The sequence below is a fragment of the Perca flavescens genome, chromosome 7 (genome assembly GCF_004354835.1).
Source record: "Perca flavescens isolate YP-PL-M2 chromosome 7, PFLA_1.0, whole genome shotgun sequence".
NCBI classification, from domain to species: domain Eukaryota; kingdom Metazoa; phylum Chordata; class Actinopteri; order Perciformes; family Percidae; genus Perca; species Perca flavescens.
Window position 1 is genome coordinate 3,897,727 of NC_041337.1, and position 13,244 is coordinate 3,910,970.

The following is a 13,244-nucleotide window of genomic DNA, read 5'->3' on the forward strand; positions in this document are numbered from 1 at the left end:
GATCGATCTGCCCACCACTACTGTGTTGGTGTCAGGGCCAAATTATTCAGTCTAAACAGGTCAAGTGATGCCAGTGTTGGTGTTCTCCATCTGTCTGGGTCTTTTCGGGTGCAACAAATAATTTTTATTTGATTTAAAAATGAATCTATGCACATTAGGTCTGAACTGGATTGGGTAAAAAATGTCCCTCTTTTTGCTGTAGGAGGCGTACTCTGTGGCTCGACAGTTCAACCAGATCCCACCAATCTGCGAACAGGCAGAGTACCACATGTTTCAAAGGGAGAAGGTTGAAGTGCAACTCCCTGAACTGTTCCACAAGATAGGTAAGCAGCTGCCATAGTCATAATAAGGAAAATCTGTCTTAATAATTATGAATATGAAAAACTCGCTTTTTTTTCATTTGTATTAAGTTTTATTATGTATCTTTTATCCTTTTTGTAAGACATGCAAATGGTTGGGATATTAGCAATGTTTGGCTGCCATGTAATGTTAATATTTAAGCCATTGGATTCTTTAAGATACAATTTTAACGTTATTAGTTTGAATCCTGATGCTAATCCTAGCCTCCCTAGTCCCTCATATTGTAAAACTACAAGAAACTGTAAATAAACAAGGCATTGAACAACACAGCACATATTAGCTGTCTGAGATTTGGTCGATTACAAGACCTGTTTTGGGCATGCAGGCATTGGAGCTATGACATGGTCTCCACTGGCCTGTGGGATCATCTCAGGGAAGTATAACAGTGGGATCCCCTCTTTTTCACGTGCCTCACTTAAGGTAACACTCCTACTTTTTCCACTTCTCATTGTCATTCTATTGTGTGCCATCCCTCTGACATTAACAGATAATTTAGAAAGAAAGAAATAGCTATTTACATATTAAACAAATCAGACTAAAAGCTGATACAGATGAAGTGTAACCAGCTTTTTCAATTAAATCTGGTTGGTTTGTCAAATGTTATGGTTCAGCAGATAAAATACCTGATTACCCGGAGCCCAAATATTATAGCGTTCTTTGCTCCTGTCACATTATTGCTCACTGTGAGCTCATTTTTCACTCTATCTGCAAGTCTGGCATCTCAAATTAACAAGCACAACCATGGCCAGAAATAGCTGAATGTTTTTTGAGCAGTATAACAAAGTTATAATGGCATAAAACTTAAAAAAAGGAAAAACGTAAGTTTGATTTATTTGATAATTTACTTCAAAAAAATTGAAAAACGATTGAATCAGATAATTCAACATTTCCCTAAAGGTCACATTTATATACAATGCAGGACAATAAGAATTTTGGCTGTACATCATTCACACAAAGAATTACTTACATTTGTACAGTGTACCAGTGGTGGAATGTAACTATGTACATTTACTGAAGTACTGTACTTAAGTCCAAATGTTTAACTTTAAGTACATTGTCCTGATGACACTTAGATACTTTTACCTAAGTAACATTTTCAATGCAGGACTTTTACTGTAACAGAGTATTTTTACAGTATTGTATTAGTACTTTTAATGAAGGATCTGTGTACTTCTTCCACCAATGTTTACCACTAGGCTGTGCTGTGTTTTGGTGCTTAGGCTTGTAGTCTCAGTCACGGATTGGATACATTTTAATTACATGACCGTGCATCACAGGAAACAAAGCTTTATATCTTTTTGTAGGTTTAAACATGTATAATTTTATGCATTTTACAGGTTCTTGATCATGCAAATGGTTGATTTTTTACAATGTTTTGAGAATTCAACAAACAATTCTTCTAGGTAAAGTGTTTTTTCTTTGGCGATCTTTTAAAGTGTAAAGCGTAGGTTAACCACCACAACCAATTAATATGTAAATAAAGTGCTCAATATGTATGTATTTAAACATTTCTGTCTTAAAATGCGTTAAAATAACATTTATTGGGGTTTCTTCAAAGGTAGCATGTTTTTTACAGTAACTGGGTGATGACGTCATAAGAGGGAGTAGCAACATAGACAGGCCAACAACGGGACAATTTTATCCATTTTTGCCATCTTATTCATCACTAAATTCACTTCTGAGAACGTTTTAGGCGAGAAATTAACTGTTTAGATTTCAAATATAGGCAGTCTTCCTAAAACGGTTGCTGAATTGAGAATTTGCTTAAAAGTTTTCGGAGTTGAGAAGCTCCATAAAGTAACGCGACAACCAGCAGCGCCTGCCCTGGCCGCTGGCTCATCGCTCGGACAGTCTCGCTCGGACAGACCGCTCTCGTAAATAAGAGGCTTTTATTTCGCCGTTGACGGATCGTTTGTTGAAATATCACAACGCATGTCCATCATAAGATTAACGAACCTGTGGCTAACTGTCTTTTCGGGGTTAAACTCTACAAGCACCTGACAACCTCGCTGGCCAGCCTTCTTTCGGCCACACACACACACACACACACACACACACACACACACACACACACACACACACACACACACACACACACACACACACACACACACACAGTGCCACAGCGCAGCAGGCAGAGGAGAGAGTGGGTCACAGAGGCAGCAGTAAAATCAGCCTGAACTGGCTTCAGGAGCTAAATTAAATCAGGATAAGACAGAGGGAGTTTGGATCGGAGTTGAAAGTAACAAACGTGATATCAACATAAAAGTAAAGGATGAAATTAAAATCTTGGGCCTGACTATTTGTAATCAAGACTGTAGCGAAAAAAACTGGGAAAATAAACTATGTGAAGTTAAAGAAGAAGTTAAAAAATGGGAAAATAAAAACACCAATTATAAATCAAGAGTCAACATTGTTAAAACTTTCATCTTATCCAAACTCCTGTTTTTAGCCAATATCTTTCCTCCATCTAACAAAATGATAATGAAATTAAATAAACAGTGTGTAAACTTGGTCTGGGGCACAACTAGGGAAGTAACAAAAAGAGAAATAAATGTATAAAAGTAAAGAATATGGGGGGCTAGGGGCAATAGATATGAGAATTAAATTGTACATAGCCTTTATTAAAAACATGTCAGCAGCCATCTCGAGGAATGCTCTCTGGGTCGGTGATCGCTCCAAGTGGAGGAAAAGGAGAGGGAGAGCCAGACAAGGTCCAGAGTACAACCTTATCTACGGTGATTTTATGTATGAATATGTAAATCTTAAAATTGACTGGAATGGCCTCCCAAGTAAAATGATTTTAAAAAAAATTAATGATTATAAATATGGTGGATATATTAATTATAAATATCTAACACATAACGAAGGAACCCAGTTCCTGAAATTTTTAAAAAATAAGAACCTCTCGGAGAGCATTCGCAATATGAGATGGCTGATGTCAGTTAGAGCCGTAGTTTCATGGAGTTGTTATGTAAAAACAAAAAAAGTGTCCCATGATTAACTGTGACGAAGACGAGACCCAACAGCATCTATTGATGGATTGCTACAGGGCAAAAGAAGTCTGGGACAAATTAAAAGTGTATGGTGTTAATTTTGTACTTTCATATAAATCTGTCATGTACTGTATTGTTGTTGAGACTCTACCAGAGAAACAAAAAGAACTTTTACAAATAATCATATGTATTGTATGCATCAAGTTGTGGAAAACCAGATGCTGTATGGTTATTCAACAAACAATCATAAATAGTGACGATGTGTGCAAACAAGTGCTTGCTGAGCTCAGGAGAAGAAAAGCTCTGGACAAAAAACAGCTCCTTCCATGGGACACTTTTAACCTGTGAACTACAGCACTTTATAAAAAGACTCTATATGCACTTTATAAAAAAGACTCTATGCACTTTATAAAAAAGACTATGCACTTTATAAAAAAAGACCCCATGCACTTTATAAATATCTCTATGCACTTTATGAGAGGCTCTAGGCACTTTACATTTTAGCTTGGTTTGCACATTTTGTTTTATTAGTTATATTTTTGTAATTCTTGTATGGTTTATATTTATGTCAGGTAGCCTCCTGTATGTTTAAATGTATAAATTGTAATTTGTAAAAAAACTTAATAAAGCTCTTTAAAAAAAAAAAAAAAAAAAAAAAAAGTAAAATCAGCCCACTTCGTAGCCACAAACCTCACCCAGGCACCAATCAGCAGTTTGTCCTGGTGGACCCTCTGCCCTGTTTCTGATGTACTCGTACATCCCGCAAAAACACAATAGTTTACCATTTTAGCTAGGTCTCCAATAAAACTGCTAGCCTACTGGCCATTAGACTCTTGGAGTCCCTCTTATGACGTCACACCCTGCCTAGTGGAAGGGAGGGGGAGTGCTTAAAACCACTGTAAAAAATACCAACTTTTCATATTATATTCAGCATTTTGTTATAAAAAGCCATACAAAACAATGGTGGGCGGCTCTAATCTTTAGGTTTAATAAGCACAATGCTTAACTTCATGAAAAATGTAACCTGCAATTTACACTTTAAACAAAAAATGCATTTTAAAATAGACCTACATTTCCGTGTTGTATTCATTAGATCTCATCTGAACATATTTCTGTCATTCCAACAACTCTGAGTTGAATTTCAAAACTTTTACAGCCAACTTAATAAAATCTCAGGTTTTATTGAGCTCAAGCCCATAAATAAGGGGTACGGGCACGGAGATGAACTAAAGTCTTGTTTAGCAACGATTAGCACTGGTTAGCGATTAGCACTGGTCAGCTCCTGTTTACTCCATTATAAAGCTATGGAGGGAAGGAGACTCCAACAACCAGACTTTCACAAATGATGTTCAAATGACCTGGGCAGTGTGCCCAAGTAGAACCTATCTATGGGAAACACTGAGATGATCATTTCAATTAGTTTAAACCAATTAAAGGTGAGGTCTCTTAAGTAGTTTATGGTGCAGGAACTGTAGTTATGTTAGGTATCAGTTTCTTTCTGTGACAAAGACAGCTTAATCTAAAAACAAAAAAACAAGTCATCAATGTGGTGTTCAGGGTTGAGTAAACTACCAGAACCCTTGTCTTGCCCTGAGCTCTGTATTGTTTTGTCTGCAACAGGGTTATCAGTGGATGAAGGACAAGATCCTGAGTGAGGAGGGGAGCCGTCAGCAGGTGAAGCTAAAAGAGTTGAAGGCAATTGCTGAGCACCTAGGCTGCACTCTGCCCCAACTGGCTATTGGTAAAACAAAACTGTAATTTGATGTTCTGTCTATATGTCCACCGTATCCTACTCTGTAGGTGTCCATGTTTTTTTTCTTCTGGAATACCTGACATTTCTGTCTCTGTCAGGATAGCTTTATTGCATTTGGTTGTCACTTCATTACAGCTAATTATATCCAAGATTAACTTAATGCTCATTTTCCAAGATACCATCTTTAAATTCACATGTATTGTGGTAACCTGCAACTATGTTATTGTCATCACCTAAAAGTATTTTACTGTATTTCTTTTATTAGACATTAATTTAAAAAACACAGAAAACCACATCTGCCATTCATGATACATGAATGGCAGATGTGGTCAGTACCAACTTAATCCTGTCCGTGTCAAGTCCCGGGTCTGGGACTTGACAAGGACCTGTCCAGTTGAGTCAGAGTCAAGTCAGAGTCCAAAGGCACTCTAAAAACAAGGGTGGATAAACTCCCGGGTGGCTGTATATTATGTGCATGCCAACTAAGCGTTGTTCTTAATTTATTAGTTAAACAATATAATCATACTATTCTAGCGTTGTGACGTTTACCGCGGAGACCGTATGGAAATCCGGAAATTACAAAGGTAAACAACAGCATGACACACAGCCACGGAACAGACCAACCTGTTTTCCAGCTTGTAAAACAAGAGCTTGAAATAATGTGGAATCACGCAGCCGTCTCCTGTGCCTTGGCCGTGTGGAAAGCAACAAACTTAAAATGAAAATTCCCAAACCGGCAAGTGTCAGCGACATCTTTTTTATTAAACATCGCCAAGGTAACATGTGATCTCGTGTGAAGTGCTGTCCCAATCCCATTTATACCTATTTGAGCCCATGTGGCCTCACACACTCACTCACTTAGCACCTGAGATCAATTAAGTCTGTGAGTCTTTAGTCCTTAGTCCTCAGGGCTCACTTTGGCATTTGGCCAATGAGTTTCCACAGCATGTTCCTGAAAATGTTTCACAGTAAAATCCCTCTTAAGAAGTAAAGGGTTTCTTTCCACTGAAACGCTAGAGGGCTTTTAATTTGAAGCAGATACAAGAGTTTGTATTAACAGTGTAATGCAGTAACTGTTGATCAAAACAAGGCTTTGTGCTAAAATATATTTATCAAACAGAGGGAATTATAAATAAAGACTTGCCTCTAACACAAGACCTGCAAGACCTAATACAAGTACTGCTTCAATAAAGGTATCATACCATCCGCAATTAAGTAACTAAAGGCTACTTTTTGAGGAAATATGGTATCAATACAAGGTAAGCTTTTGGTACAGCACTTGCTAGCTAGCAACTCCCCATTTGACACATTGAAGGTGTCTGATCAGGTCTGCAAAGTCAAAGTCATCCCAGCTGTCTTGGTCATCATCATGCTGCAATATTTACATTTGGCTTTGTGCTTCTTTTTCAAAGAACTGCTCACAAAATGAGCAATAGGGAATTATACAAAACACCTGACTCTTTGCCACCACACAATAATGGCTGTTAAATAATTTTTTTTACCTTTTTTCATGTGCTGCAAATTCCCACAGCATGGTGCCTGAGGAATGAGGGGGTGAACTCTGTCCTGCTGGGAGCTTCCAGAACTGACCAGCTGATGGAGAATATCAGAGCAATACAGGTCAGAAAGCATACAGGCAGCAGGGGGAAGCAAAATTACGAATCCAACTATGGCCACGCCAAGACCCGCCCTACGAAACAGCTCGATTGGTTGGGGTTAGGCATTTCACCTCGAGTGGTTAAGGTTAGGTTTAGGGGATTGGTCAGGGGATAGGACCTGTACAGCCCTGCTTTACCATCTATTTTAAAATAAATGGGACCATAATTTACAAAATGAACATTATGCTAAAGAAGACTATTAGATATTTAGACCATAAACTCATTATGAAAGTGTTTACTGATGTAATAAATCAAGTGAGAAGGGGTCATTTTCTCATAGACTTCTATAGAAACTGACTTTTCTTTTTTTGGAGCCGGTGGAGTTGCCCCCTGCTGGAAATTAGATAGAATGCCGCTTTAAGTCACTTCAAATTGGCTTCATTTTTCAGGCCTGGAAGCTTCGTCCATTACTTTAACAGTCCATTGTTCCAACCAAATCCACTCCCTGCCCTACTGCTGTCACAGAGATGTGTAAACTAACCTTGTCCCCTTGAAGGACTGACCTCTTCTGTAGAACTGTGAGGTTTAACCAACAAAAGGAAATTTGTTTATTAAAAGCTTATAAATACAGAAATATTGAATAAATAATATCATCCTATATGTTACTGACATACACGACATACTGAGATAGTGTTGTAGAGACATTTTAATGTCATTTGTTATGAAGATTGTTTGATTGATTTCTGGAACACCACCCGGAAGTTCTGGTTTCATGTACGGCTCTCTAGCAGCAGCGTGTTGGGATGTTTTTCAGTTTTATTCAAGTTGTGCTTTCTTCTGACACACACAGTTGAAAATTAGCCGACTGGCTAACACTGGCGCATTTACAGAAATGTTCATTAATGTGTATTGCCCTAATCAAATCAAATAAACAAAACACATTAAGGTATGCAGAGATTTTGCAATTTCTTGATGACTGATCACTGCAAATCTTTACAGCTTCTACCTCTGTCTGTATTACAATGTATTATTTTTTCCTAAATGGTCTATCCACAGTTTGAAAGTTGTTTTACTCTTGTGTAAATTTTATTCATGGAAATGGTTCACAAAGTGTATCAAATTAACACACTTTGTATATGGTATGCAATCACTGGGTGCTTAGTTACAACACAGTCTCACGGCAGTTCGTGAAATGGTCACGTTATTTTAAATCTATTGATACGAGTTCACGAGGATGTTTTTGTCATTTTTTTCGTGGTGGCCAGCATGAAATGGTTTATACGGAGGTTAACGGGGAAAGCAAACGCCACACCCCCTGGGAGGACACTTCACACGCCACGGGTGACACACGATAATAACAGGATGGCGGAGGTTGGGTTTAGGAAAAAAACAACGGGGAAAGGATACCTCACGCGCCAGGAACAGCCACGGTGGAGGGCGCCTCACACGCCGGGACACGCCCAACGCACCAATAACGGGACGGTTAACGGGGAAACAAAACGCCACACGTGAGACGCGATCTCCGGCCTCCGGGGTGAAAGTCCGGAATTGTTTGACTCATCCACCACCCCAACCAATCTCCTTATGCGGATTTTCGGCATTTCATACTACTCACTATTGTAGTCGTGCTGTGACCACGACATATGCTTCCCCTTTAAATACATTAGTTTACATTTTCGTGCATTTCACAAACTGCCATGAGACTGGGTTGTTAGTTATCAATACACAATAGATGAATAAAATGTGGTTTGATAACTAACCACTTGTGGTATCATACAGTATACAAAGTGTGATATAGTATACTGTATGCAACAAAAAGATAGGAGTACACCACTAAAGATAAATATAGATATAGACATAGGTTGACATGTTCATATAAAACTGTGATTTGACATCTTCCAATGTCATGATTTCCCGATAGTGCTCAATATTGCCTGAGCTCCTAAGCACCTATATAATTAATACCGACGTGATCAGCAGATGGACTGTCTGAATATGTCTTGGTCAAGTTGTTGGGTCTACAGCTGTGATCAAATGGCAGCTTTCACACCAGCAAACACAACCTGAACCAAACTTGCAAACACACCTGGTTTGTGACACTTAGAAGTAAAGACCTGCCTAAGTAAAAGCCTGGTTCTTTCGGCAGTTGATGTAAATAAATAATTTGAGAAATTACAGTAATGGTTTCTCTCTTCTCATTCCACAGGTCCTTCCGAAGTTATCACTGTCCATTGTGTCTGAGGTGGATAACCTCTTGGGAAACAAGCCCTATAGTAAAAAGGACCTCAGATCCTAGGAGCACCAGTGATGAACTGTCATACTATCCTGCCTATAAATGAGAGACAGCATGGGCAATAAAGTAATTTATGAGAGTGTAGCAAACAGTAAATAACAAGCAAAGAAAATGTGCCATTACTCATTTCATCACTTTAATGCACTGTCACGTATTGCCAATTAATAAAATAAACAATATGCAAAACTTATTCTATTAGTTTGAACGTCAACTTCAAGGAAACAAAAAAATGAATGAAGCACTGTTCTAATAGGGCACTGAAGCACTAAATAAACTAGCTAATCGTTGAGTAAGCTTGGTGTACCAAACCAGGCTTCTTCACTGTCTACACATTGGTGCCTGTAACTTACAAAATTGAACACATATTGCACAAGACCAGTTAACCTACTAATCACAAAACATGATGGCGTAATGTATTAGCCCTTTCAGTGTAATAAACAGGGATATACTGGGATAAAAATTTAGCCCGGGACTTTGGGATGGAGTGGCCTTTCATGAGCACCTGTGAAGAGCACACATATGTGATGTTGCTAAAGATCTTAAACTCAGGCCAGAGCTCCGTTGCTGTGCTGTCTGCAGATGAGAGAGCCATGCCAGCCTATCTCAAGGCTAAGGGCTATACCTGTTATAATACATCCATGACTGTAACTGACATTTAAAATTGAAATATGACCGCCAGTTCGGCCCAGACCCGACCCTGGTATTAACAACAGGTTAAACATTGTTAATACTGGTATTTGGATTCAGTTTTAATCCTAGTCCTTATCCAAAAATGTTTTATTGGTTTTAATGAAAGGCATTTGATCATAGTTGCATTAATGTCCTGTTTTAGTCTGTTAAAGTTAGCCTAACTTTACTAATGCATGTTTGATTTTTTTTAAGTTGTACATTTATTAAAATCTTTACTGCAACCTTTGTCAAACACTCTGTTGTGGTGCCTGAAGTTTTTCCTGAGGAAATTACAACAATATCCTTAAGCTGATAATGTGGAAGAATGATCATACTGTATATTCAGAGTCACATTCCTCTTAAGCTCAGAGAGGACTTAATGTTAAATGAAGTTGAAATGTTGTGGCTGCAGGTTCACCTGCCTCATTTAAAACCTCTGCTGTTGGGATGTTGTTATAGGCCACCAAGTTCTAACAGTCAGTATTTAGATAATTTGTGTGAAATGCTTGAAAGAGTATGTGATGTGAATAACAAGATTTATCTCCTGGGAGACCTGAACATTAATTTACTTTCATCAAGCTGTCCACTAAAAGAGAAACTTCTCACTGTAACCAGTGCCTGTAATCTGGTTCAGGTCATTAATCAACCTACCAGGGTATTCAAGAACAGTACAGGAATTATATCATCCACGTGCATTGATCACATTTACACTAATGCTGTAGAATTGTGCTCAAAAACTGTATTGGTTCCCATAGGATTTAGCGATCATAATCTAGTAACAATATCCAGGAAAGTCAAATTTCCAAAGGCGGGGCCTAAAGTAGCGTTTAAGAGATCATACAAGCGATTGTACTGTGAGTCGTATGTGGATGATTAAAAATATGTGTTGGTCTGATGTGAGTAAAATGATGGACTCAGATGCTACACTTGAAGTATTCATGAAACTGTTGCTTCCAGTTATTGAAATATTATATAAAGTCAAGAAAATGACTGTTAGAACTGCAAAAAATGCATGGTTGAGGCCAAACGAGTGGCAAAAAGGTCTGGATGTACATCTGATTGGCAGACATACTGTAAAATATGGAACTATGTGACTAAAATGAACAAAAAGAAGAGAAAATTGTATTATGAAAGTAAAATAAATAAAGTATGATTGAAAAAAACTCTGGAGTACCTTAAATGATATCATGGGCAGAAAGAGTAACTCAACTCCATCTTTCATTGAGTCAGACGGGTCTTTCATTAACCAAACCCTTTGAAATTGCTAATCATTTTAATGACCATTTTATTGGCAAAGTAACTAAGGCAGGAAATGCCACCAAGTTGTAATGCATCATATTTATGTATAAAAGACCAAATAAAGAAAGACAAGAATTGTACTTTTGAATTGTGTAGAGTATAGAACAGGTGAAAATAATGTTGAAATGAGAAACCACCTGGTGTTGACAACTTGGATGGAAAGCTACTGAGGATGGTTGCTGACTAAATTACCACTTCTAATATGCCACATTTTCAATTTAAGCCTTCGAAGTAATGTTTTTCCTCAAATTTGGAAAGAAGCTAAAGTTATTCCTACCCAAGCAAGCTAGGGCTGCCTTCACCGGGACTAACAGCCAACCAATAAGTCTGTCACCTGTTCTTAGCAAACTATTGGAAACAACTGTATTTCACCAGATACAGTGCTACTTCTCTGTTAATTTGACAAGCGAGTATCGGCACGCTTAAAGGGGTAGGTCACTCAAAATGCACTGCACTTACACAAATACGGATGATTGGTAGAAAGAAATTGGTAAGAGGAATATTGTGGGAGCAGTACTGCTAGACTTCAGTTCTGCCTGAGGCCATCTGTCCTCACAGTGACCAGCACTGAACAGTTTTCAAAGTCAACAGTATTCAGAGGGAAGCTGGTGTAATGAAGAGTCCTGTCCTTGCAGCAACATAGACCTTTGATAGGACAACTAATCCCACATGCGGTGGAAGAAGTCTCTGATCTGTCATGTCACGTTTACGGTAAGCGTATTGTCTCACTTCCGGTGTTCCCGTGTTACGGACGCTAGTTTGCTGCTTCAGCAAAAACGTACTCAACTCTGCTTTATTGTTTAATTTAGCGACTATTTGCCTGGTTTGCACTTAAACTACACAAGTTATACTCAAGCACTTATAGTTCTCTTATCTTACAGCGACTTCCTCGCTGATCTCACAATTGTTAAAATGCTGTTAGCTACTTTAGCTTAGCCATTAGCAATGGCTAATTCCTCTCCCTCTCCTGCTCTCTCATGCTGTGTGTGTCAAATGTGTAGCTATTCCTCTGCCTCCTTTAGTGTTAAAGATACATGTAATAAATGTAGTTTATTCGCTGCTTTGGAGGCGAGGCTTAATGAGTTTGAGGCACGGCTCCGCACCATGGAATCAAAATAGTATGCTTCCGTAGCTTAAATTAGCCCCACATCATCACATGCCCTTCACCATACCTAGAGATTGGCATGGGGTACTTTCCATAAAATCATCTCTCAATGCAAATCAAACCAGCTATTAGGCTAACCGACATAAAACCATGCCAATCTCTAGGTATGGTGAAGGGTATGTGATGATGTGGGGCTATTTTACTTCCAAAGACCAAGGGAACTTTATCAGGATGCATAGTATCCTGGATCCATGAACTGGCCGGCCTTTAAAAATAAAAATCTGCCTGCCTCTATGGGAATTTAACATAGGGGTGTACTCACTTTTGTTGCCAGCGGTTTAGACATTATGTGTGTGTGTTGAGTTATTTTGAGGGGACAGCACATTTACACTGTTATACAAGCTGTACACTTAATACTTTACCAATGTAAAGTATTAAGTGTACAGCTTGTATACATGCAATAGCAAAGTGTAATTTCTTCAGTGTTGTCCCATTAAAAGATATAATGAAATATTTATATATACATGTATGTGTATATATATATGTATGTGTATATATATATATATATAAATCTTTCGGTTCAGGCACCGTTTTACAAGTATCGTATCATGTTGATAAGAGCATTAAAATGAGAAAAAATAATGGGACAAAAAGAAATTTTTAGAAGAGAAAAATGTGCGATTAATTGAGAGTTAACTATGACATTAATGCAATTAATCGCGATTAAATATTTAAATCATTTGACAGCACTAATATTCACTTATGAATTTAAACAGTTTGGAATTTTCTTCCAGCATTCCTCTCTTGCCTTTTTTGCAGTATCAGTGTTGTTTTTTTGCTGTAATTTTCATAGGCAGTAGTTGTAGGCAGCACACAATACGTTCATTTAGTGTGGTAGAAAAGTCAAATGACGCTCTAAACACTCCTTTTAGGGAAAGTGCACAGAACCTGAAGAAGAAAGCCTGGGTTAACAGAGCAAGTTAATAACCCCCGTTGTGGTACCTGTTACAAACCCTGGCTCTGTAGAATTTGCTTCGTAGTATACCCCTCAGGACTACCCACCAAATATTCTATAATTTCACATTAGTGTATATGTTGAAAGTAATCCATCATACTGCTAGGGAGTATGGTTCACACTGAAATACATTACAGACATTACATTCAAGTCTCC

The 13,244-nt window shown here is 38.1% G+C and overlaps 1 protein-coding gene across 10 annotated transcripts in view; it reads left to right on the forward strand.

Moving 5' to 3' along the window:
- The window catches only part of LOC114558270 (voltage-gated potassium channel subunit beta-2), a 59,477-nt gene extending 50,316 nt beyond the window's left edge, over window positions 1-9,161 (forward strand). For 9 of the 10 annotated variants that reach the window (XM_028582115.1, XM_028582124.1, XM_028582116.1 and 6 more), the window contains 5 exons: window positions 203-323; window positions 686-780; window positions 4,977-5,097; window positions 6,641-6,729; window positions 8,914-9,161. In XM_028582115.1, the coding sequence (XP_028437916.1) occupies window positions 203-323; window positions 686-780; window positions 4,977-5,097; window positions 6,641-6,729; window positions 8,914-9,003 (516 nt within the window). In that variant the 3' untranslated portion in view covers window positions 9,004-9,161. Of the gene's footprint in view, window positions 1-202; window positions 324-685; window positions 781-4,976; window positions 5,098-6,640; window positions 6,730-8,913 lie in introns of those variants that run through there. The other variant, XM_028582119.1, reaches the window with a different exon arrangement.
- The last annotated feature ends 4,083 nt before the right edge of the window (window positions 9,162-13,244 follow it).